The sequence below is a fragment of the Anthonomus grandis genome, chromosome 18 (assembly GCF_022605725.1).
Source record: "Anthonomus grandis grandis chromosome 18, icAntGran1.3, whole genome shotgun sequence".
In the NCBI taxonomy this organism is placed as follows: Eukaryota; Metazoa; Arthropoda; class Insecta; order Coleoptera; family Curculionidae; genus Anthonomus; species Anthonomus grandis.
Genome location: NC_065563.1, coordinates 10,674,835 through 10,701,492, shown reverse-complemented (window position 1 = coordinate 10,701,492; position 26,658 = coordinate 10,674,835). Strand labels below are relative to the sequence as shown.

Here is a 26,658-nt window from a genome sequence, read left to right as displayed (position 1 = left end):
ACTTCACCCCTTGTCTAGGTGCAGTGAGGCAAGTTAAAGTAAGCAAGTGTCAAAATCAGGTAGTTCTTCATAGAGTTTGTCCAGAGTTTCATTTTTCAGGAGGTAAATGTGTTGTTCCTAAAATGCACTGTTTTGAGCCAACCAAGACAAACAGTTATTTAATGTGAAGATCTGAGGTTAGTTGCTTACTTTTGCGGCTCATAATATTACATATGGAGATGAGTACAAGGCCTCCCCTAGAAAGTGAACTGGTTTCGGGAAACCTGTCCTTCCTATAAATTTTGTAGTCAAATAGACAGTTCTCTATCAGTAAAAGTTGGTGTAAGCTAAGTCTCATTGAGTACAATAAAATTATGCTATATTAGCAAAAGCGGAGTTCTCCCACATTTTGTAAGTAAACTAACAGTCCTACACAGACGGCTCCAGAATGAATAACAGAGCTGGATCAGGGTTTTGTGGTGGGATCCCACATACCAGTAGGGCATACTCGCTGGGGGACTATGCCCTGGCCACTGTCTTCCAGGCCGAAGTATTCGCTATATTAAAATGCGGACAGAAAATCCTAAGCTGCGGACACCGCAATACAGCCATCTCCATACTATCGATATTGCGGACAACCCGAAATGCCGATGGTGTTGTGAGGAGGATGAAACCGTTGACCATGTAGTCGGGGAGTGCCCAGCACTCAAGCGCGCCAGGTTCAAATACTTGGGTAAAGCTCCCTACACACACACAGTTTGACTCGAAGTTTTGATATTTCGTGCAAAACTGAAGGTCAGCCTCGGTGTGTGTGGTTATTTCACTTCAACGCTCCATGCATTTGGGCAATATTTTGAGGTTAGATATTCAATATTCATTCAAGTTTTGTTTATTGTCAATTAATATTTGTAGAATAAAAGCGTAAGATAGAAGACCAAGAAGAAAAAACAACTAGAAAAACGGAGAGGGAAATTTTGACGGAGTTTATTGACTTGTACAGATATTACCCTTGTTTATGGAGGGTCAAATCGAAAGAATATTCACATAAATTTAAGAAGGAGGAAGCTTATAAAGTTTTAGTGGATCATATGAAACAGTTAAATCCGGAAATTAAGAAAGACGATGTGGGGGAAAAAATTAATTCTTTAAGAAGCTGTTTTCGGAAGGAATTCAAAAAAGTTTCAGCTTCGACCAAAAGTGGATCAGGAATTGACGACATTTATAAGCCAAGTCTCTGGTATTATTCGCTGCTTCTATTTTTGAAGGATTCAGAGATACCGAAACCTAGTTTAGGAACTGATGACATCGAAAACTATTTACATGAGGTAAGGCCACAAAAATAAAAAAATAATAAATAAAATAAATACTTTTTTCCCACTTTATGTATAATACCTTTTTCTTTGGTTTCAGACTGAGAATGATAATAGTGATGGCGACAGAGGCAACAATAATCAAGATGAATTATTAAGCCCACTGACTCCATCATTTTCTGAAGCAAGCGGTTCTAGTGTGTCTACAAAAAATAAGCGAAAGCTACATAAAAAAAGTTGCAATGAGGACAAAAGTGATGAAATTCTAGCTATGGTGGGTGAAAGACTGCAATCTTCAAGGAATGAGGATGAATTTGATATCATAGGAAAAAACGTTGCTGAAAAACTGCGGACAATGAAAATTTATGCCGAAAGACTTATTAATGAGGTTTTGTTTGAAGCCCAATTAGGCACACTAAAAAGAGAATCTTGTCTGAATATTTCACCTGAAAATAGGCAATCTATTGCCTTATACAATACTCAGCTACCCTCAGGTCCACTTTATACACATAACCTGCAGCAGCAAAGTTCGCCGCATGATTCACAGGAATTAACCAATCTTCAAAATATGAATCAAAGTCAAAATGTTCGTGATTATTACTCACAATTTCCTTATAATAATTAGGATGTAAGAAAACAGAAGTTATGGTTTGTGTTCAAGGTACTTAGTTTTGTTATGTTAAAAAGAAAAGACGTTTAATTTTTTGTAAACTTATGTACTTTATTTTGTTGCTATGTATTTTGATAAAATATAAATAGTTTACAAAGTTAACTACGTTAACATCTAATAATCTTTTCTAGGATATACGATTTTGTTGCCAAGTTACTTGACCTTCTTCGTTAAAATATGAACAAAACTTTTCACGAATTGATTTTGCTTCTTCACATGCATTTCGATTAGGCCCACGTTGCAAATTGCCGAATGCATCTACTCTTTCTTTTTCATTTTGTATTGCATCATCAAGGCTATTAACATCTCGGAACACGTATCGATCTTTTAGCTTTATTCGTAAAAAATTATGCAAAGAGACGGTTGCAAGAACAGCTGCCTCTATGTTATGTAGTTGTAGGTTTATTTCTGTGTGGAAAATACGAAAACGGCTTGCTAATATTCCGAAAGCGTTTTCAACGACATTTCGTGCCCTAGACAAACGGTAGTTGAATACTTTTTTCTCATTATCTAGAACTTTAATGTTAAAAAGCTTCATAAAATTAGGTAGAAGAGCAAAAGCTTTGTCGCCAATAAACACAAATCGTAGCTCTTCGGAATTATTAAAAGATTTAATGGGTGAAGGTATTTTTAATTTTTCATAAAACCTAGTATTTTCAATAACTCCTCCATCTGACACGCGCCCATTTGTCCCAATATCAACAAGTATGAATTCATAATTAGCATTAACAATTGCCATTAACACTATACTGAAATATCCTTTATAATTATAAAAGAATGAACCACTTTTTGGTGGGCAATTTATCTTAACGTGCTTGCCATCGACAGCTCCTAGACAGCAAGAAAAAATTCCATTTAGTAAAAAACTCATCAGCAATTGCCAACCATTCCTTTTCTGAATTTGGAAACTAAAACAAAATTAAGTAATATAACAATTTTTATTTTACAAGAATTATTTATTACCTTTGTGTACTGTATATGCAGGACTTTCCAAATGGCTTTACACGTTTCCGGGATAATTTTTCCCAAAGCTTGAGGTGATATAAGCGCCGTATATTTTAGATCTTCAAAGCTTCGTCCAGTGGCCAAAAAGTCTTTCATAAGGGCTGATGGATTTTCTCATACGAGAATCTTGTTTTTTTAATTAAAGGCGTCACCATAGTCAGTAGTTCTACATAGGTATCTTCATCCATACGCAAATAATTTCGGAAGTCATCAGGGCTAAGTCCTAATTCTTCAAGTAAATTGATGTGAGAATAATTTGACCGTTTCATTGGCCAAGACTTAACCCATTTAGAACGAATAGTCTTCTTCTTTAGAACTTGATCTTTTTTTTAATTCTTTTTCATGCAAATAATACTTCTAACAGCCATTAGGCACAAGTCGTCACTAGTTATCGACATGGTGTCAAAAAATGTTAATATACATAGACAAACAACCGAACCAGAAGCACAGATTCACAGAACTAAACTGAATGAAATCTCATGATATCATGATTTTGTCTAAAAATCTCATGATTTAAAAAAAAAACAAAGATTTAAAATCGTAACTCAGAATATTAGTCGAAAAAATAAAAATAAAATAAAAATAACCTAAAACTACAACTAAATGTACACATATAAATATCATAAAGCCTTAAATAATATCCGCACAGCCCTATATAAACGGGAAATACTGACGAGTATGGGGATTCCCCGAGATTCTCGGATATTTCTACGGGCTATATTTTTCACGAAGTTTTATGCATTTGCTCGTGTATTTGGTATTGTAAAGCATTATTTGTGAGTTGAAAATAATTAAAAAATATGAGTGACAGTGATTCTAGTAGTTCTAGTAGTAGTACATCCAAGAGTATATCTCTTCCAGGACCTAGCAAGAAATGAAAGGTTTATAAGCAAAATTTTAAAAAGGAATGGAAAAATATACCGGGTTTGCAATGGATCGAGAACAGCAGAAAGGGGACAGGCTTTGCCTGGTAGGTATTTATGATATTTTAAGTTAAGGTACTTTCTGTAAAAATAAGTGCAATTTGGATTTATTGAGTACAAAATCTAAATTTACTTATAATAATGTTAAATCGAGAATTAAATGATAATATGAGTTACTGAATCGTAACTAATTAAAATTTGCTTTAATGCGGATATATATAATTTAAGGCGAACAAAACTTTTATTTTAATGGAGGTAAACGTTTTTTTTTTTTAATTTAAGGTGCGATTACTGTAAATGTGATGTTAAGGTATCTGCAGGGAAAACCCAACTAGTAAAACATTCTGAGACTGAAAAGCATGTTAAAGCTTTGCAGAGAGCATCAATGGGCAAGCAAAGTCAAGTAAAAATAAGTCAAATGTTTGCAGAAAGTTGTTGTTTTACAAAAAGTTACAGGCTTGTCTCAAGAATCTTGGCTACTTGGCCTAATGAGGGATAATAAATTTAGCATTATCATAGATGAGTCTACTGATAACTCGTGCACCAAACATTTATGTTTAGTTGTAAGAATGTGCATTAATTTTGACATTGAAGACAACTTTTTGGCGTTAATCCCAGTAGTAGAGACCACAGGGGCTGCACTTTATGAAATTTTAATCAACTTCCTTACCGAAAATGGTGTTCCATATAAGTCAAACTTTATTGGCTTTGCTTCAGATGGAGCGAGCAACATGGTTGGCGTTAATAATTCTGTGGTCAGTCGATTGCGAGAAAATATTCCAGGTATATTCATAATGAAATGCATATGCCATAGCTTTCATTTGTGTGCATCATATGCATGCCACAAGTTGCCTGAGGAAGTGTAACAATTTGCGAGAGAAGTAAGCTATACGCTAATAAAATAAATGTATACTTAATTAAAAAATATAATTTTTTACAGGTATATAACTATTTTTCAAATAGTCCGAAGAGAGTGGAAGAATATAAGGAATTCCAGGAATTTGCAAATGTCTCAATATCGAAGATTTTACATCCTAGCCAGACACGTTGGTTATCTCTGGAATGCGTGGTTAAAAGGCTTCTTAATCAATATGAAGCTTTGAGGTTGTATTTCGTAGATCAGGCGTCTCTTAAAATCAGTCAAGCAAATATTATTTTAGAAAAACTAAACACGCCCGAAAATAAATTATACTTATCATTTTTATCGCATGTACTACCTATTTTTAATAGCTTAAACAAATTAATGCAAAGCGAATCGCCCAAAATTCACGTTATTTATAAAGAGGTTGCTAGAACAGTTAAAACAATTTTAGATTATTATATTAAGGACGAATATCTAAATGCCAACATTGAAAATATAAATTTTAAAGACCCTAGACTTTTTTTTAAATTTAAATGACATGTACTTTTCTGCCCACATAAACTCTGCCGATCTGGAGAAAAACCGACTCGACATGGTAAAATTAAGATGTCTAGACTTTTATATTGAGAGTGTGGAGCAAATATTGTCAAGATTTCCACTTAAAAACTCTGTGTTTCAGAAATTAGAATTTCTAGATCCTGAGGTAGTTAAATCAAGAAAAATCAGGTCTATAAGTAATGTTTCTATGTTGTTTCAAAATTTAATTCCTGCTGATATGCAAGTTATTGACAATGAATGGTTGTTACTTAGAAATTATGAAATTAATTTTACCTGGAAAGGTATTTGCGATTTTTGGGGTAAAATTGCTAAGATTAAATGTGTGGAAAATACAGAATCCCGGTTTCCCAATTTAAGTAATTTTGTGTTTAATTTATTAACTTTGCCGCATTCCAGTGCTAACGTAGAGAGGGTGTTTAGTCAGATAAATTTAAACAAAACAAAACAGAGAAATCGGTTGAAAACTCCTATGATAGCTGCTATACTGCACACCAAAAGTTTAGTGGGCAGAGAAAACCGTATTTGTTCAAATTTTCCAACAGGAAAAGATTTGCTTAAAAAATTAAATAAACAAATTTATGATTCCGATGAGTCAGAATAAAATAACGGATATTTCGGATTTTTGTTTTTCAGTTATTTACTTTAAGATTATGTACGTTTGTTTACTTTAACATATAATTTTATGTTTTTATTTAAATTTGTTAATAAAAAAGTAGATATTTTGGTACTTGTATCTTTATTTCATCAAAAAAATATTTTAATAAAAATAATGTATGTTTTTTTTTTTAAATAAGGCTTAAAACGCCATCTCATGATTTTTTTTCCAAAACTCATGATTTTTGGTTACATTTTTCATGATTTCATCTTATTTCACCTGGCAACACTGCGAGTGACTTAAGTCCTTCAAACCAGAGAGTCTTATTGGTTTCTCTAAGGCCCTTGGGTTTTGGTAACCCCCGGTGGGGCATGACGGGTCCATTAGGAGATTGATATAACTGCCTTCGCAGCCCACTGTTTCGACAATTCACTAACAGGCCTGAAAGGGCTTCTGTAAGTAAGACACTATTCCAGGAGCTCCATTGGGATACTTGATTGTGAGACCCTTCTCATCTACTCTCTGCCTGTCCTTTATCTCAGTTTTTGAGTTTGTTAGGATTTTGGCATTAGTGTCTATAAAAACTGTTGAGATCTGTCCAGGCTTCTTTTATTTCAGAGCACCTTCCCTAGTTCCTCTGGTGAAGTGAAGCCTGTTCTTCGGTAGCCATTTTTGTTTTTCCTAGCCAATCCAGGTAACATCATTGAACTCCCAAGGAGTCTTAGTTAGTTGAGACAAGAACAAGTGAGCCTCAGGTTTGTCCTCCTGTTTTCTGGAAAGTTAAAGACTGTGTTCACACTTGCTGTTCACACTTGTTATGTATTAGAGTTGAACTGTGTGTTTTCTGTTTACCGGTTTAACACCAATAAATACCTATTAAGTAATCATTATTGAATGCCTGAAATAGAAAGTGTAAGGGATACTTGGTTATCAAGGAAACAAACATTTCACAACACTTACAGGCAGTACAGGAGTATTTGTGCTATTGCGATTTGAAGGAATTGCTTTTATTTATTTATTCATTCATTCATGCCAAAAAGTAAGTAGTAGTAAGCAATATACAATTTTTGGCTCAAACTCAATACTCCATTTTTTTAATATTTAATGAAAAATCCACTCCACTAATTCCACAATTTTTATACATCAAGCGTTGTTAGGAATGTTTTACCCAGACAATGGGAATAGAGAATTGAAGAATGGTTTTATTGTTGCTCACCCAATTAAGGCAAGAATGGGTGTTCATTGTTTTATCATTAATATTATGTCTTACCACTGACGAACTGCAATAAATTTTGATTTACTGGATTCGTCTAAATGCCACGGACAATTTGGTGTAAAACTCAATAATTAAATCGTATATTAGATCTGAAACTTCTTCCTGTCTCTCTTCTAAGCCATGCACAACCGGTTTGTACTTCCGGGATCCCTCATCGATATATCATTTAATTCCTTAACCTCAACCCTCTTCCCCAAACGTTCTTGCGTTTCTTTTTTAATGATGAATTGATTGATCATTTCAGTTTAAAACTCGTTACTGTTTAAATGGGAAATCACTTTCGGTTTTATTGAGTCGCCTTACAAGGGGCCAATTTAAACGATCCGCGTACGGTCGTTCGTTATGTCAATAATGGCGCTATAATAACACGTACGTTGAACCGCATAAAGAGCAATTTTTTATGATTTCTACTGCAAAAAGTGGAATTTTCCTGACAATCTTCTTAGATCGGGTTGACATTTTTTTCTTTTAAAACCAGTGAAATCGCCACCATTTATATGCAAAACTTTCCTTTATATTGTATGCACGTTTTCACCTAAAAAAAAAATAAAATAAATTGCAATTACAATCATGACCGTTAAAGCACAAACAACACCCGTAATATATAGATCATTGGAGCAGCGAATAAATCAAACGGATCCGTGTTAATGATATTCTATAGTCGTTACACACGGATTTCTCTAAATTTATTTCAAACTTTTTTGTCAATTTATCGCGTTCATTTACTAGGGCAGAAAAAGTTTTTTAAGAGCCCCAAATATTGATGGCGCGCCACTGGGTCGCCAGATAAAGAAGATTTCATCACATATTATTCCCTCCAGAGATGGTACTATACAAACGGAGAGCGTATTATAGGTGAGTCATTCGCGTATAAATTTATGAATATTTTCTTTATTTTAGTTTGGGTTACTTCATTGAGACCTTGGCACGCTAAATGCGGCATTAAATTGTCTCTCTGGTCGCGTTTAATGAAGCACATGTGGTGCTTTTCGACGGATTAACAATGGGACTGTTGAAGGGGCACGTAGAATTACAATTAACCCGCATTAATCTCGATGTAATGTAAATAACCCGCATTAGGAGAGTTTTTAAGGAGAAAATGGTGCAAACGTAACCTAGAAATTTAGGGAACCAGATTAAGGTTTAAATGAACTTTTAGCGCCACTTAAAATGTACTTAACAGTGAAAGGCATTTGGCTTAGTGGAGCCCATAAAAGAACCTTTCTTTCATTGATTTTTATCAAATTTAAAGCAAGTCAAACTCCTAAGGTAAAGTACATACATTATAATATAGACACTAGGCAATCAAGTTTCTATACTTTTGAATAAAATACATGCTCTATAAAAAATCTTTATTTTTTTCTTTAAACTATCCCACAACCAAAGACTACTTCGTTCGATAAAATGTCAAAATAAGCTTTATTCTCAAAATATATAACATGTTGTTGATAAAGCATCATATACAAGTCAATACTTTATATACTACTAACAACATTATCTTTCTTCTAACCAGTTTTTGGAAGGTAAATGTCAAATATAATGCCGAATGATTCTAAATCTTTATTCTCTTCTCAATTGGACTTTAGAAACATTTTGAATATTGTGGTTAGAGTAACAGTTTCCAGAATAAACAAACTATAAAGAGTTGAAACATTTTCCTTTTTAAAGAATGGTCTGCAATGCTCTCCATTTTTAGCGGCCCAAATACAGCTTACAGCAAACTTCTGAAGTCCAAAAACAGATCCCATACCTTCATTGTGACTCGATAGGAATAAAATAAATTAATTTGGACAAGGAACATACAGGTTCAATGACCACCATGTGAACTGCCAAGCAACTAGATAAAATTTTATTTGAAAGAGCCAAAATCATATATTACTTTAACAAACAAAAGGAGATTAGAGTCACACGAAAACTGAGGCATTTGAAGATTAGCCAGAATAGCTGCTTTCGGAGTCAGAAGGTCAGTACAGTGCCAAAGAATAAAAGTAAATCTGCCAGTAATTGTTATAGTGCCATAAGGTCATTGATAAAAATAAGAAACAAAACAGGACCCAGAACTCATTCCATAGTCATATATCCAACACATACACTTGTTACCGAGAATATGTACCATCCTGCTCTACTTTTCCAAATACCATTGAGGGAGATCTGTATTGATGCCTTATGTATCAAATTACTCCAGTAAATGATAGTCTCAAATATTTTTATGACCATCTGGATGGCTTCTCATTCTCAGGAATTCTGGTATTTTTCTGCGGTACCCAATGAATTTGATACATGAGATTAGGGAAAAAATCAGGCTGCATTGCATAATCTAACAAGTAAGTCCACCTCTGCATGACCATTTTAACAACCTAAGGAGTAGCATAAAACTTCAAACGAAGAATACCAAGAGAATATCGAAAACAACTTAAATTCACGTCCTTCTTCTTTTTTGCGTTTTTTGCATAGTAAAATCAAACACCTATGAAAAAAAAAACTGGTCCTGACAATGTACTAGCCTACATTACAAAGACATGGCTGAGTTTCTTGCTCTACCTCTATACAGTAGGTATATTTTTAAGTAAGTATAGACCATAATTAGTTTAATTAATGTTTTAGCTAAAATTTTTGAACGCATTTTAGTTGATGTTTTATATAGTTTCTCAAAACTGGAAATTTTAAAAGACAAATCAACTAAGGTGCAGTGGGGTAAATGTTTAGTAAAGTTGCGAAAGTTTAGGTTTATTTATTAATCAAAAATAAAGCAGAATCAAACACAAATTTCTCGTTTTATTTAAAAAATCTTTTGTCTTTGCTTAATATATTACCGCAATTCTAACGCCTACTTTTTATTTTTAGAATAAACTATAATTTCTTTTTAAAACAAAGTCTATACTACACACTTCCTTTCCATTTTGGGGCAAGTGTGTAGACGACTGGTATCCTCTATATGCCTACTTTAAGAAGAATATGGGGCAAATGTGTAAAACTTACCTATATTGCGATTGTTTCAAAATACTAAGACTTGGCACAAAGTGACATGTAGGTGAATATTTTTTATTTATAAACACAAAATGAAAACAGAATATTCTATGCATTAATTATAACTAAATGTAAATCACTTAAACAAGTTTATAAACATGAATTATTGAATATTATATGCAGAAAAATTTACATCAATTTTATTAAACCTCGCCGACCGGTTAAAACGGGATTTGGGAGAGACCTTATAATGTCGCTTCTGCTAACTACAGCACATTCTTCGGGATCTTTCCATGTGAATGTTGAAGAAGCCAAGGGGTCTAAAGTTAGCACTTCTTTGGTAAATTTTATTTCCAATTCTTCATCCTCTTTATTATGAGAGATCACTTGTCCGACAAAATATTTTTTCCCTAAAAGGCAGACTAGCACCCAGCCATCTTCTTGTATATCTGTAGAAGGCTTACTGATTTGCTCCATACATGCATCAACTGCTTCCGCGTTTCTCATCTCTTCCTCTATTATATCATCATCACTCTCTTGGAATATAATTTCTTCATCACTTATGTCCTCATCTTCATTCATGGTATTTGGTTTAAATTTTTTGCGCCGATTTTTATTTGATTTTGATTTTTGTTTTAAAACAGTCGAATCCTTTTCGATCAAGCGACGCATAACTTCCTTAGAAGTTATAACTTCAGCTCCAGAAGACACTTTTCTTTTCTTTACTTTTTCGGGTGCGTTAGTCTGTTGAACTGTAGACAATAGCAATTCTTCAAAAGAGTATCGCTGTTCTGGTAGCCCTTGGTATCCACTTGGACCTGGTTTTGAATTAGGGCTTGACAAATGAGGATGATTTGTATCTTCTCTGTTAATATTTAGGGAATGTTGCCTCAAATTATTGGCAATACCACTATTGTCCTTTTGACCTAGATTTGAGGGTCCTGGTTGCAATATATCCATCGACTCATCAGGAAAACTTTGTACCCCTTGATGTTGCTCCCATCTCTTAAAAAATAATGGATCGTACTTTTCCTTGTCAACAACACATGCATTAAATGGAAAAATACCTCCTTTCTTAAAACCATTAGATATAATTTCGTGGTTTGTTTCTTTCCATATTTTACAAACTAAAGAGCTAAATTTTTCCTTTGGAATTTGTCTTCCCTCATTATGCTTCTGCCAGTTGCTCAACTCATACTCCCATCTAACTTTTAAAGACTTAAAAACACTGAGGTCACACTGAAACAATGGGGTGGTAATTTAAGAATGATCACCCCATTCTCCCTGGCTGCTCTAATTAATCTTTCATCCACGTGGGACGCGTGACCGTCATATATCAACAAGACTGGTCTTTCTGGGCCAAAAGATTCTAACAAACTTTTTTTTAAATATTGTAGAATTATATCGGATTCCATCCATTCGTTTGCTGTTGTGGCATACGTTATTCCAGGGAATTCTTCATCACGTGGAGCAACCCATTCCTGCCACATATTTTTTGCCTTGAAAACTATTAACGGTGGCGCCTTAAACCCATCTGCACTAACAGCTATTAAGACCGTAATATTCTGCTTTCCACTGACTGCAGTTGTTCTAGAAGATGGAGCTCCTCTTTTGCCTACTATTTTTGTCTTGCTTGGATCTAGACAAAAATTGGTTTCATCAAGATTCCATATTTGCCGTGGTTTGTCGTGCAAATTTTGGGGAATCCAACTGTGTTTTTAAAATATCAAAGTAGCCATTAATTACGAATGGATCAAAGCATTTCCTTCAAGCAAACTCCAGTGATTGAGGTTTTTTAATGGATAAATTGTGGCGCTTCGAAAAACTTATAAATCAATCTTTACCTGGCCATTTTAAATTTATTTAGAATGACATACTTTTCAACAATATTAAATACATCTCGTCGAGTTAGTCCCCATCCCCATTTTTCCATTGTTATTAAACATTGAGCAAGCTTTTCTTCTTGTTCGCTGGAAATCGCTGTACTTCTTCCCATCGTTAAGCTCTTTACACCTCGATAACCTCTTCGATGATAGCTCAGGGTCATTTGTGGAATGTTATATGTTTTGTGCGCGCCGTATTGAGTTATCAAACCTCTCTCAATTTTATTTAAAGCCCTTTTTAATGTATCTGTAGTGTATGAAGTTTTTCTACTTGAAGTTCGTTTATAGTTTCTAACCATGTTTGCCTAAAAATAAGGAAAAAATATAGGTAATTAATAATGAATTTTGCTAATCGTAGGAAAGGGGTAAGTGTGTAGTATGCTACACACTTGCCCGCCTTAATCACTACACAATTGCCCCAATACGTTTTTTTCATGGGGCAACTGTTTAGTAAACAAAATATTTAAGTTAGTAGTAAAAAAAACTAAAAATATGAATAGATATACAATAATACATACCTCTAATCTCTGTCAAAACTGATACTTATAGAAAATGGTATTGTGATCGTCGGATGATAGTGGATTAATCTATAGCACTCAAATTATTTATCGTTGCAAAAAATGCCTTCCGAATTTAAAAAGCACGCTACGTTAAAATACATGACATCTATGACAATTTAATGTTTTAGATTAGTGGGGATATATGATTGAATACTTTTTTCATAGATGTCGCAGGTGTTTTGGCGAAAGTTATTATATTATAATTTGTGTACACACTTACCCCGCGTACACTGTTACCCCACCTGACCTTATAACGAACTCACAATTGTTAAATATTATTACAGTCTCTTTGAGAATAACGGATGAATTTTTTGAACTGTAGCAAATCTCCTAGAGCCCCAATCCCAACAAGATTCTCGAGACCTGTATCTGATTCAATGCTATTGACAACATTTAAAAAATATGTGATTTTTTTTTGAGTGATTGAAATGTGTATGATTTGCCACATGCTCTCCTCATAGGGTTACCTAGATGAAGATATTTTTTATTTACTTATAGCTTTTTTTACATGAGTATTATAGTGCTGCTAAATATTATCCAAGCAAGCATGCATTCAATCAATCAATTTATTAATGCCAATATACAAAATAGTATTTACACAAGTCAAGAATTACAAAGTTAAAAAATAGGGTGACTGTTTATAAAAATTGATAATAAAATTTTTCCTAAAACACTATACATAAAACTCATTAAAACTAAAACACAGTGATTGATATACATACTATGAATAATACACAATCACAAAATGCAATATATAGGTAGGTACTCAATATCACAGATAGAATGTGAAGTTTAAAAACTCTTCAGTTGAATAGAAAGCATTAGAGACTACAATTTGTTTTATTTTATTATATAACTTAACAGCTAGAAATATGGGACCACTCTAACATCTTGTAAAGCGTTGGTAAATTGCCTATTTGTTTCTAGTACCATAGTTGTGTAGATCACCATATAATTTATACCGATCCCTATTCCTGTATACCATAAAAGATTTTCCAATATATATATGGAAGGTAGGGTAAGTATTCCCTTCATAGAGAAAACAGATCTACAAGCCTCCTTGCAACCCAGCCTACCCAAAATTCTGATTGCCCTTCTTTGTAGTGAAAACAACCTTTTTATTTGTGAGGCATAACCCCACGCTAGAATAGCATATGTGGCTATGAGATGGAAGGTGCCAAAATAGGCTGTTCTTAAGCCAGATTTGGATAAACATCCAGCTAGACGACGAAGGGCATATATAGATGTTTTTAGCCTTCCGGCAACAATATTAATGTGGGAATGCCAGTGAAATAGAGAATCCAATAAAACTCCCAGAAACTTAACAGAAAAATCCTTTGATATGTCAGCTGGTCTTAGAGTAAAAATAACTTTGTTGGTCTTGTCTGCGTTGAGATGCAATCGGTTCATGTTAAACCATTCCTGAATTCCCCCTTGCAATACTCTCAATTTCCTCTCTACGGTCTCAAGAGTATCCTCGGCACATGCCACTGTTGATGGTTCAGTTAATGGTAAGTCATTTATATAGATCAAAAAGAGCATAGGCCCCAAAACAGATCCTTGGGGAACACCTATGTTTATCCCACTTTTTGCTGATGACATCCCACCAACACTTACCATCTGATCTCTACTGGCCAGATAGGAAGCGAGAAGTTTAACACTGTTGGGACTGAGTCCATATTTAGAAAGTTTTTGCAGCAATATGTTATGGGGAACACAGACGAATGCGTTGCTCAGATCGCAGAACAAGACACTGCCATATTGCAAGTTATTAAAAGCATTTAACAAATAATCAACTAGGTCTAAAATGGCCATAGTGGTACTTTTACCCTTCCTGAAACCAAACTGGCTGGATGTGAAAAGATTGTTACCCTCAAAAAATTTCACAAGTTGAGCAGCAATACATTTTTCAAAGATTTTTGAGATCAAGCATTTCATGTGCAATTAGTTCATTTGCCTCAAAATGCACATAAAATACAAGACATTCAAATTAATAATAAAAACGCAAAAAGACTCTAAACACATTTCTAGTTTGTAATTCAACTTGAAATCATAGGCTCTATTTGTTAATGTATTTTTAACAAAATCCTAACACAACATTCCAACTTTGCTCAGGACATAACCTAAAAACAAAACACAAAAGGATTTAATTCAATTAAGATGGAATAATGAGAAAATCCCCGATAAAATAGCAGAACAGTGATTGAATTCTTAAAAATAGAAATGATCCAAGTGGGGAACTGTTTATATAGTCAATATTTACTTAAAACCAGATTATCGAACTGTATGATGTTTATTATTTTAGAATCTTACCTGTGAGTGAGATAAGACCTCAGGTGGATTACAAGGAACTTGCTAATGACTATTTATGGGAATGTTTAAGTCCTATTTCTTACTACTAGTTGATTCCAAAAAAATAATTTACCCAATGCTTAATCCACATCAAATTCAAGCGATTCTAAATAATGAAAATTTGACATGGTAACTCGGTACGGTGGCATTTTCACTAAGGTGTGCAATAATTATTATGGTGTCGAAACCCATGGATAATGTCAATTTGAACATGGGTATGTGTGAAATCAACTAAAATCATGTATTATGTCATCGTTATACAGGGTTGGCTGCAGAAGAATGTAGGATATAATTCACTAATTTCTAACAAACTTTTGATAAATAAATAAACTAAACTGAATTGTGTCATCACATTTATGAGACATGGCTCTACCAATTAAATACCCACAGCTTCCTGATAACAGTATTGAACAGTTGTTTGTTTCTATTGGATTGAGTGATAAGAACTTTGAATTAGGAGATAATTCCTCTGCTCAAATATACTCAGCTCTTTCTAAAAGAGTGGATTTCCTGGCCTTACAGATGTCTCACTCTGCTCTTCATATTTTTGGCGATTTCTACTTGACTGCTAATATTTGGCCGATGTGTTCCATATGTCCTGCAGTATGAGCCAGAATTGTGTGATCATTTACTTCAGGCACCTTCAGAAGATTGAAAATTGATTTATGTAGAAACTGGCAAATCAGGCTTTACTGGCAATCATAGATTTTATTAATGGAGATGATTAAAATTCATTGAAAATATGAAAGTGTTTACCAAATATGGAAATATTGAAATATATCAATAGTATCTGTAATAAGTCAAATTCATTAAACAAACAATTACTGGAATTAAATACTACTATGGGACATATAATAGAGGGCAAAAAGAAAATATAAAAATGTTTTGGAGAAATAGGAGTAAAACTTGATGCACAAACACAATGTTTACATAATTATAATGAAAATCAAATCAGCAGACTATTTTTTGGTTTCTCCAGTAGTCTATCCAACATTAGTCTTGGATATGACGAATTTTACAGGCATTTCAGACAAGCAGATTATCATGCATCCACTGTTATGTTTGTTTTAATTAATATATTTAGTACTTTAACAGAATGTTTCTGAATGATATGATTCACCACTGAACTACAGAATTATATTATTCAATAAGAGAAAGCTTGTAAAAAATAGAATTGAGTCAATTGGATAAGGACTATAAGAAATATTCTAGTTTGTCCATCTGCCTTAGTCAAGAATTTCATAACCAATAGGTTCAATGCACTATTTGGTAAAAAAGTGTTCATTCCAAATTAAACAAGTTCTTCATGCGAGGAACTTACTAAAATGTTTGCTGATTACTTTTCAACATTGTATCCACTTGGTTTTCCTACTCATGAAATATATTGTCACCATATTATGACATCAGACAAATTCAAAAACTTATCTTCTATCAACACCAACAAATATTAATTTTTAATTAATTTTATTATTCGTAATATTACACATAGTGTTTTTACAAGTCAATATAAACGGTCATATATAAAATGCAATTTCATGATTTAAAACTTAAGTATTAACTAAAATTAATAAATAAAAATCATAATATACGCACATATACAGTAAGATTCTAAAATTTATATATAATTAAAATCTACAGACACTCAATTTAAAAATACTTATAATAGACACACAATATTTATAAAACAGTTAAATTAGGTCATTAAAATTGTTATTTAGGTACTCTTCAAATGAATAAAAAGACTTTTTTAATAAATAGTTTTTTGTTCATTAAGTTACCTAACCTGCAATGGTAACACATTATAGAAACAAATTCCATGATAAACAGTTCCTCTGCGGGAATTCCCCCAAGCCTGTGAAATTCTGGCAAAATATTCAGATTGTTTCGAGTTGAATACTGACGTATATTACTGTGTGTTAAATATGATGGTAGATTATTTTTTTATAAAAGTCAAACATTTCAAGATGAATACACATGGAAAAGTGAGGATGCCAAGTTCAGAATAACAGTGTCGACAACAGTCACAGTGCCCCCAAACCAGTCATAGCCCTTATGCACCTGCGCTGTAAACCAGATATCTTCTCCCTATGAGTAGAGTGACCCAACAACAAAACTTCCCTTGATACAGAGCTGAATAGATTTCTTATTAGAAAGGTTATTTTTGATAACTTAGATGCCAGTTGAATAATGTGGTTTTCCCAAGTGAGACCAGAGTCAAGAAGTAACCAAAAACTTTACAGATTCATCCTGTGGTAGATCTATTTGAGAGTTTCGAAGTGAAAAATTTCAATGCTGTGTTTTTGAAGCATTAAGGTTTAGTTTGTTTGCTACAAACCATTCCCTCATTTTACTCTCTATTTCCTCTGTACTGGCGATTTTCTGTTTTGCCGGGTGATGATGCTGGAGTAGAGTAGTGTCATCAGCAAACAGGATCAACTTATGCTCATGTGCCCGGTCTGTAAAATAAGGCAAGTCATTTACATAAATAAGGAATAAGAGTGGGTCTAGAACGGATCCTTGTGGTACTCCATAATGTAATGGCTGTTTATCAGATACACTAGCATTGTATGACCTGACAAAGGCAATACTCTTAGAATGAAAATTGTAGTAACAGAGCTTGCTTGATAAAATTTTATAAGATACACAGTCAAAGGCCTTTGTCAGGTCAAAGAATGAAGCAAAGGTGTCGAAACCCATTTCCAGACCCCTTGATGAAAAATCCACCAAACTCCCATTAGCCAATGCAGTTGACCTGTTACTCCTGAAACCAAACTGACCTTGCATGAGGAGATTGTTATTTTCAAAATATTGGTACATTTGATCCTTCATGAGTGATTCCCAGAATCTTTGAGAAAATTGACAACAGTGATATTGGGCGATAGTTTGACACATCAAGTTTAAGCAATTAAGTTGCAAAAATCGGCACTCAGAATTCTAGAAAACAAAAAACCAACAGATAGTTGTAGACCTTTATTCAAAAATTTAAAAATCATGACAATGCCTGGCCTATACATTCACCAATGTCTGATGTTTGCCAGAACATACTCTTTTAGATTTAGCACAGTAAATAGTAGGCACTTATATGACACCAGACATGGGGAAAATCTTTTACTTCCACAACACAGGCTTAGTCTGACCCATAAGGGAGTGATTCCAGAATCTTTGAGAAAGTTGGCAACAGTGATATTGGGCGATAGTTTGACACATCAAGTTTAAGCAATTAAGTTGCAAAAATCGGCACTCAGAATTCTAGAAAACAAAAAACCAACAGATAGTTGTAGACCTTTATTCAAAAATTTAAAAATCATGACAATGCCTGGCCTATACATTCACCAATGTCTGATGTTTACCAGAACATACTCTTTTAGATTTAGCACAGTAAATAGTAGGCACTTATATGACACCAGACATGGGGGAAATCTTTTACTTCCACAACACAGGCTTAGTCTGACCCATAAGGGCTATATGACTAATGCCATAAAACTTTTTAATGCAATACCCGAAACCACAAAACAACTACATTTAAATATTGTTTTTAAGCAAGTAACGAAAAACCTGATTTTGGAGATCTGTCCATACTCATTGGATGAATTCTACAATAGTCTTTAACCTAGTCTATTAAAATTTATTGAATACTATACTTTCATACCTGTATAACAAATGTTTCATACATACTTGTGAGCATTTCTGATGCTAACCAAAATTGTATTTTGTTTAATCTTTTTTTTTTATTTTCTATGTTATGTAGGTAAAACTCTGATAGATTAATGTCTCCCTTTGTGCACTGTATTATTGGTGTTTGACAGTCTATACCTTTTGACGATGCTAAGCTGTTGGATGTATTTGAGCAAATAAAGAAGTATTATTATTATTATTATCATCAACTTTTATATATTGGTATCACTTTAGCCACCTTATAGGATGTAGGAAAAATGTTTTCTTTTTTGGCATTTAAGAGATTTGTCAATGGATAAATGATAATATTTTTAATTGTTTTAATGAGTTTAACCTTAAGATCAAAACAGTCTTTGCTCTTTTTATTTTTAAGAGAGTTTATTTTATCTCTAACCACATTGAAAGTCACCTCATGAAATTTAAAAGAGTCAGTGGTGAATCTACCAGGAGTTAAAAAAGTGGAAAAATTGTTTGTGGGTGTAGGTAATTCTGAGACTATACTTTCTGCAATGTTAACAAAAAAGGTATTAAAAGTTTAAGCAGTTTGATTTTTTGAAGAAATAGATGTAGCATTTTTTGAACTAATTAAACTCCACATTGCTGCCTGCTTATTTTCCGAGCTCTTAATAAAGTTGTCATTTGCAGCTTTTTTGGTTTTGCACAGCTCTCCCCGATAGGACTTTTTATACTGAGTTAACTCTTTCTTAGAAACCATAGTAGGGTGCTGCAAATGAATGCTATGTAGTGCTCGTAACCTTCCCTTCATGTTCACTAAACCATGAAGATTTGTTTTCTTAGGGCCCGATTTAAAGATTTTAGATTTAATAGGGAAACTTTCCTCCATAGCATTACCTATTAAACCGGTGAAGATTTCACATCTGCTGTTTATATCTTGGTTGGTATTGAGAATGGGGTTAAAGTTAATTGATTCAACAGCATTGTAAAAATTGAACACACCTTTGTCAGTGATTGGCCTGTAATTTATACCATAACGCCTTCCCAACCTCCCCAATGACTTAAACATAGACACAATTCCTGTATGGTCCGATAAAGCATCAAGATCAATTGGCTCAGAGGTAAAGCCATTTACGTTAATATTTGTAAAAAATATTATCAAGACAGGAATTATGTCTAGTGTTGAACTGTACAGTTTTATACAAACCATATGAAAGTAGCAGGTTCACAAGGGGGACTACCCTAAGGTCCGCAGAATTCAAGAAATGTACGTTGAACTGGTCAATATCGCTAAAAAAAGTTCTAGGACTAGATGGAATACTTACAACTTTCATAAAAAATTACAGATTTAATCTATGCATCGCACCTTTAATCTCTCTCTTTAAACAGGGCTCTTTCCAAATTTTTGGAAGGAGACTTTTATTAAAACTATCTTTAAATCAGATGTTAGACCCTCTATTACTAATTTGCATATTAGGTCAAAGTTTACTGAATAAAATACTATTTTTATATTATTATTATTAATAGTATTTTATTCAGTAAACTTTGATTAGGTGCAATCCCCACTGTTGGATCCATTATTAGGTGCTACTAATAGAAGGCTTATTATTGTCTGAAATGGCAGTTTTTCCATTGTTTTTTTCTAGATTCACTTTCTTCCTTTAAATAGGCCTTATTACAGTGGGGATGAATTCTATCAGGATAAGCTCTAATATTTAAACTTTGATTGCTTCTTATCATTAAGTGTATGATTTGATTTAGGTATGTTTTGTATAGTAAATTTTAATCTATTTTACAATGTATTTTAGTATTTATGTGAGTAGTGCTTGGATTTTTATTATGCTATGATTTGTCAACAAAATTTATATTTTATGACACTTTTTGAATTTGAATTTTTATGTTCTTCAGCGCTGGAATCTTCCACCACTCTTTTTCCATGTCTTTTTTAAGTAATATTAATGAATGTTATACTTACTACACTTACCTGATTTTTGCAGATGATCTGAATCTAAACTTTGTTGTCAAATCAGTCGAGGACTGTGAAAAATTACAATTTAATCTGGATAACCTACTTGACTGGTATGATGGTTTTTCTACACCAGATTTTGTATATGATATAATTACAAAATTAACAAATACAGACTCACAAGAGTGTCTGTTTATTGTTCACTTGGATATTGTCGCTAAGGTCTTTCAAATGTTTGGATTTATTAGAAAAAACATCCCTTAAAATTCATTTGGTATGCTCTTGTGCACCCTCACCTAGAAAATGAATCTCTGTCCTCATTCTATGGAATTTATATTAACAGCCTCAATTTGCTCAAGTGCAAGTTATTAAAACTTGTAGCATATTATTAGTTTTCACTGTACTTAAAAGAATTTGTTTCTAGAAACTTCAGATTCAGTCTAATGTAAAACTATTTCTTATACCTGACAAGAAAAGCCTTCAAAGGTCTAGGATTTTTGCTCAGAAACTTACAAAAACATTAAAATTTCATATATAGTCAAATTATATAACACAATAGTGTGACCCCAGACTTTTGGGAAAAATCTACATTATCTCTTTAGCTCTCTAAGGCTCCGAGGAGTATTACTCATGCTAGAAAGAGCACCAAAAGTAAAGAGCTTTGAATTGAACCAAAAAATTGCCTGAACAATATTATAATACTGCAGATTTCCCTAATGGATTGATGCCAAGGTACTATGAATCAAATAAGCTATTTATTCAAACTCACTTAAATACTTTAGTTGGCGGATCTATCACTGTTGATATAAATGCACTAGCAATTAATATTATTGGAGGTTTTAAGTGTAATTAAGAAAGTTCAGGATAAAGATATTTTACTTGAACTATAGGTCATAATAAGTGTATAGGACGCATGGTCCTACCATGCTTCCCATCTATATTGATGATTAGTGGATGCAGTTTATTGTGTAGAATCAATCCTGTTATATATAAAGTATATTGAGTATCCCGATAAACCTATTCTTTTCCTATCAATCCTTTTTACTGATTATAACACAATCTATTTTTTTTTGATGAGACAATGGTTTGACAGATGATGATTGGTCTCTGAATGTTTTCTAAGACTCAAATAATTATTTTTACTGAAGAGTTTCCTGTTAACTACCTTGGAGTATCTTGGTATAATTTGGTCAAGGCATCATGTGGATTCTTCATTTCTTGACTCCTATGAAATTTTTTTGGAGTGGCATTTAGCACATACCTACCTAGAGCGTGTTTAGTTTTCCAGCATTGGTATCAAGTTTACTGCAGGGAAATCTTTATGATTATCTTTGTATATATATCTATATATATGTTTGTGTTATCTCAAGACTATCATTTTGACAGAATTATCCAACCAGACAAAGGATTAAGATTGTCGAGGGGCACCACAGGCACTGGTTATCTGAGCTTGTCATTCATTAATGCCCTTCCACCCAATGTTCTTTACTATTAGGTAAGTATAATTCTTCTTGTTCCTTTTTTTTTTTCATTGATATACAATAAATATATCTACAATAAATGAAATACAGAAAAAAAAGGGAATTTAGTCACAGTCATCTTATATTAAATCCAAATAACTTTTGGGCTTGACCTTTGTTTAGTCTGTTGTAAAGAAGCATACAGCTTGCATGGTCAGACAATTAACTTTTATAGATAAATGAAATGTTAAAATTCAACCCAACAGCAATACCAACATTTTTACAGAGATTTCGTAACAGTTCATAGTTAACCTTTCCACCAAAACCAGGCCACCATATAAAAGTTCAATCAATCCATTTCACTATATTATTATAAAGTTTGATCTGAGATTATAAATTATGAGGAATTAGTTCTGATTCTTACTTAAACCCTTTTACTGATTATATAATTTGTTTTGAACCCATTCCAGTGAAAACCTAATAAAATTCCTAAAATGCTACCTACTATTTTATTAAATGAAATGTCAACAAGTAAACCAGTTTCATATTTCTAATTAATATTGCAATAATTACATACTGTTGCCTATGAAATTATATTAGTCGAGCCTTATCGTATTTCATTCATTCAACAATTAACTGTCTATGCAAATTTCAGTTGTTGCAATACATTTTGTCCTGCATGTTATGTAACTTGGTCGGAACGACAATTTTAACAAAATGAACATCACATTTTAATTTATTCGATGATTGTAACAATACATGTGTAACCTTTTAAAAGCTTTATTTGTCTTAATCCTTATTAGCAGATAAGATTAAGGAAATATTATATATTACATTTATCTTAAGATAAATATAAGGTGTGGCACTCTAATCATAGCCTAATAATATATTCTAGAATGTCACATACATAGAAGCATCTATGTGAGTATAATGACTTTTTATGTAACTCATTTGACTTTAATGAGCGATAAAATTAATTTTAATTTTTTAAACAATTCATGTGGCATTTAGTCTCGATTCAGTTAAATCTAAAAATGAAAACAAACATTCGGAAAGGAAATTAAAAACTTATTTATACAGTAATTAGGTTTACCTTTAAACACATTTTTATCTGGTTAATTGTTTGCTATTAGTAAACATTTGAGTAGTAGGTACAGGAATAATTGAAATTTGTAGTTTTTTTTTTGGTGTAAAGTGGGTTTTTATGGCTTTTAATTAGGGTTAACAGGAGCCAATTACAGCTTAAAGGTGACTTATCCATCTCAGCTGATGTTTCTTACAACTATGTGGCCAGACACTTGTTGGGCACTGGAGACCCTTGGCGTCAAAACAAATCAATTCCAATCCCCTGATAACAATCATGTATAAAAATAGACTGTTCTCCCAAATGTTGCCTAGTACTCCAAGGTCATGTAACCACCTAAATGCACAAGTGGTAGCGCTAATGCCTTTCATATCTACATTCTATGCAATGTAAAGTGCAAAAGGGAGCCACAGACCTTAAGGTGGTGCCGCAAAAGAACCTTTTTGCAGTTATTTTATCAGTCACGCCCCGCATACTTAAGCACCATGGAAAGTACGAATGGAATCTAACAAGACTTACCCGGATGATAAGCTCGATTTCGGGCACGTCCCCGTTCTCCGGGTGTCCATTTTCCTGCACTTCGTCCGCCATAATTCCGAAATTCACTAGGTACGATCACTTTTTGCACGCACTCGACCCTCACGCGAACAAAAATCGACTGATCCGAGTTTTTTTTCCACTTTCTGTATAGCGAAAAAAAATTAAAACCCAATTGAGAAAGTTTTCAGTAGTGACAGTGACAGACGTCAAGGTGACGGCTGTCACGTCCTGACGTACGTATGGCCAACTTGGTGCCTGGTTGCCAAGTGTACTTAAGAGTGCAAATTATTTTCAGGTATTTTAGATTTTTGGTGCTAGAATTGTCGTACTAAATCTTTTCAGGATGTTATCGGATTAATTGCATGCCGATTATATTTATTATTAAAGCATTTATTGGTGTAAAACACATTTTGTTTTGGGTACGCTTGGCAACTGTGTTATTACTTGTGAAAGTGTAGACCCCTGAGTGTGCCGGCGTTGCCACATATAACATATATTTTGGGGTATTTGTCAGAAGCAGTTAAATAAAAAAAATTTTCACACGTTCATTTAATTTTTTCCCAAATTTTAGACAAAAAATACATTAAACTTGCTATAAAAATGGAAATTAAAAGGAAATAATTCGTGGCGCTCGCGTATGCTTGGCAACCTCTGACAGCTGTCAAAATTGACCGCCATCACTGACACTTCAAAAAAAACTTTTTTTTAAATTCCTTTAGTTAACAAAAAAAACTCATTAATTATTACAAACAGTTTATTGTTCACAAACCCTAAAACCGCCCCAATCGAAGCTCCCTAAACAAAAAACAACCTCAACCCTGGGCAACACACACACGTCACGCGCGACCTTCACACCCTGATGACATTAAACAGCTGATCGCCAAAACTTGACAGTTGACCCAAAAATCAAAAAGAAATTCCAGTGATGTGTTCTCGAAACTAAACAACAAACAAAGATGATTTTCAAGTCGCGTAGGGCTCTGCTGAAATCGTTGGGGCTGCGCTACTCGAGTTTATACGCCCCGGAAGCGGTCCTGAGCGAGGAAAACGTGAAAAAAACACTGGCCAAGTTCGCGAGCCTGAAGCCGATAAGGATGATCGCGCACGAACCAACAAAACGGGCCGGAGTATTAATACCCATTTGCCTCGTTGACGGTAAGGTGGAGCTACTGTACACCCTGAGGGCGGCAAATTTAAAATCCCACCGGGGTCAAGTGAGTTTTCCCGGGGGCATGCAGGACGTGACCGATAAGAACCTGGAGGAGACCGCCCTGAGGGAAACCGAAGAAGAGCTCGGACTAAAGGACGATGAAATCGAAGTGTGGGGCAGCGGGAACCCAATAGTGACCAAAAGGGAAACCAGTGTGACCCCGGTGATAGCCAGGATAAAGGGGGAATATCACCCGACTAGATTGCAAGTGAATTCGTCCGAGGTGGAGGATGTGTTCACGGTTTCTTTGGAGGATCTTTGTAGGCCCCAGAATATTGGATACACACAGTTCCGTGGGGGTTTTAGTTCCATGCCAGTGTTCACCGGGGGGAAGTTAAGGGTGTGGGGGCTCACAGCACTTTTAACTTATCGGTTTTTAAGCAGTTTGTTGCCACATCAGGCGTATGCTCATAGTATAAAGTATTTGATTCCCATTAAACCCCATACGAGGTATAGTACTGCAAGAAGGTAGTGTTGGTATAGTGAGTTTCATTTTGTATTATGTACTGTGAGACTTTTATTTAAAAAGACAAACTGAAAGTGTAAATTCCTGTGTTACTACTTTTACTTGCTACTATAGATTTAATGAAAATTTGAAGTGTATTTTTTAATTTATGTAATATTTAATGTGTAATGAGGACAGCTGTTGTTAAAAATTGTTATGCAGTAATAAAATTTATTATTTATATATTAATAAATATTTGTTTTATTGCATGGTGCATGAATTGCAGCTTTCTGCTTGGAAAGTTGTCTAATTCGTGGCTCGCACTGATACTGATATTAATTAAAATACAAATAGTTTGTATTATTGTGATTGAATTGTGATTTCACATATTTATTTAGTTGTGATTGTGTTTATTGACATTTAAATGTAGATAATCTCTGAAGTTTTAGCATGATTTTACCATTTTTGAAATGAATCCCAACGGTTTCCGTGGTGTAGTGGTTATCACATCCGCCTAACACGCGGAAGGTCCCCGGTTCGATCCCGGGCGGAAACATTACTATTTATTTTTTTTTGTTATTAAAAAAAAAACAACAATAATTAAATATAAATTTATTTAAATCTGTCTTGTGACAGATCCTTTTTTTTTAAATGAGCATGGTTGGTTCATAGATAGTGGTTATGTTTGAGCATGACGGCCATATTGAAAATGATGACGTCAAAACATCAGCCACGCCCACAAAAATACTTCAAAGGGGATGCCGGTGGTTAATTAGTGACAACTGCGGTTAATATTAAAATAATTTAATTAATAACTCTGTGAACAATGCATCTTGACCCAGACAGTAGTAACAAAATATACATAATTCTCCCCCACATAAGACGCATTTCATTCTTTGGCAATAAGGGGGCGGGGCGCTCGCGCAATTTGTCAATGGCCCGTGCCACGCCCTTTGCTTGTTGCATAAATCGCCTAATACAATTTACGTCAAATATAATATAATGGAAGCCACCCTTAGGGCATCATCTAATAAAAGCCGGAATCAAAAGGCATCGGTGTGGGTGGGGCAACGAAATTGATGAAATTATAGCAGAGAAAAACCAACCACCGGTGGTTTGTTTTTCTCTGCTAACCTATCCATACAACATTCTTTCAAATCCTTTAGGAATTATACTTCATCATCATACATAGCATAGCAAATATACCATTAGAACCCTTGTGGGGGAGGCCCTAGTGCCCCCAAATATATCCAATCGAGGGTACAGGGCCATTCTTAGTAATTATAGAAAATAGTATAAATGATGGAAATATTCAAAATATGCACCCTATTAGATTAGGTAGAGAATTAAAAAAAGCAAACATTGTCGGCATTTCTAAAATTA

General features: G+C 33.9%; 2 protein-coding genes and 1 non-coding gene across 3 annotated transcripts in view; 2 read left to right on the top strand and 1 right to left on the bottom strand.

The window, feature by feature from the left end:
* The window catches only part of LOC126747091 (chloride intracellular channel exc-4), a 41,585-nt gene extending 17,773 nt beyond the window's left edge, over positions 1 to 23,812 (bottom strand). The window contains exon 1 of the mRNA XM_050455583.1: positions 23,600 to 23,812. Within this exon, the coding sequence (XP_050311540.1) occupies positions 23,600 to 23,671 (72 nt within the window). The 5' untranslated portion in view covers positions 23,672 to 23,812. The remainder of the gene's footprint in view (positions 1 to 23,599) is intronic.
* A 467-nt stretch (positions 23,813 to 24,279) lies between these two features.
* LOC126747092 (mitochondrial coenzyme A diphosphatase NUDT8) lies at positions 24,280 to 25,528 on the top strand. Its single transcript, XM_050455584.1, has one exon. The coding sequence runs from the start codon at positions 24,577 to 24,579 to the stop codon at positions 25,300 to 25,302; it is 726 nt and encodes a 241-aa protein (XP_050311541.1). The 5' UTR covers positions 24,280 to 24,576; the 3' UTR covers positions 25,303 to 25,528.
* Positions 25,529 to 25,758: 230 nt separating this feature from the next.
* On the top strand, positions 25,759 to 25,831 carry Trnav-aac (transfer RNA valine (anticodon AAC)). The gene has a single exon. It is a non-coding gene; the product is annotated as a tRNA-Val (tRNA).
* Positions 25,832 to 26,658: the final 827 nt, after the last annotated feature.

Excerpts from the sequence above, each read along its gene's own strand:
- LOC126747092 (XM_050455584.1), top strand. The coding sequence starts at position 24,577 with ATGATTTTCAAGTCGCGTAGGGCTCTGCTGAAATCGTTGGGGCTGCGC.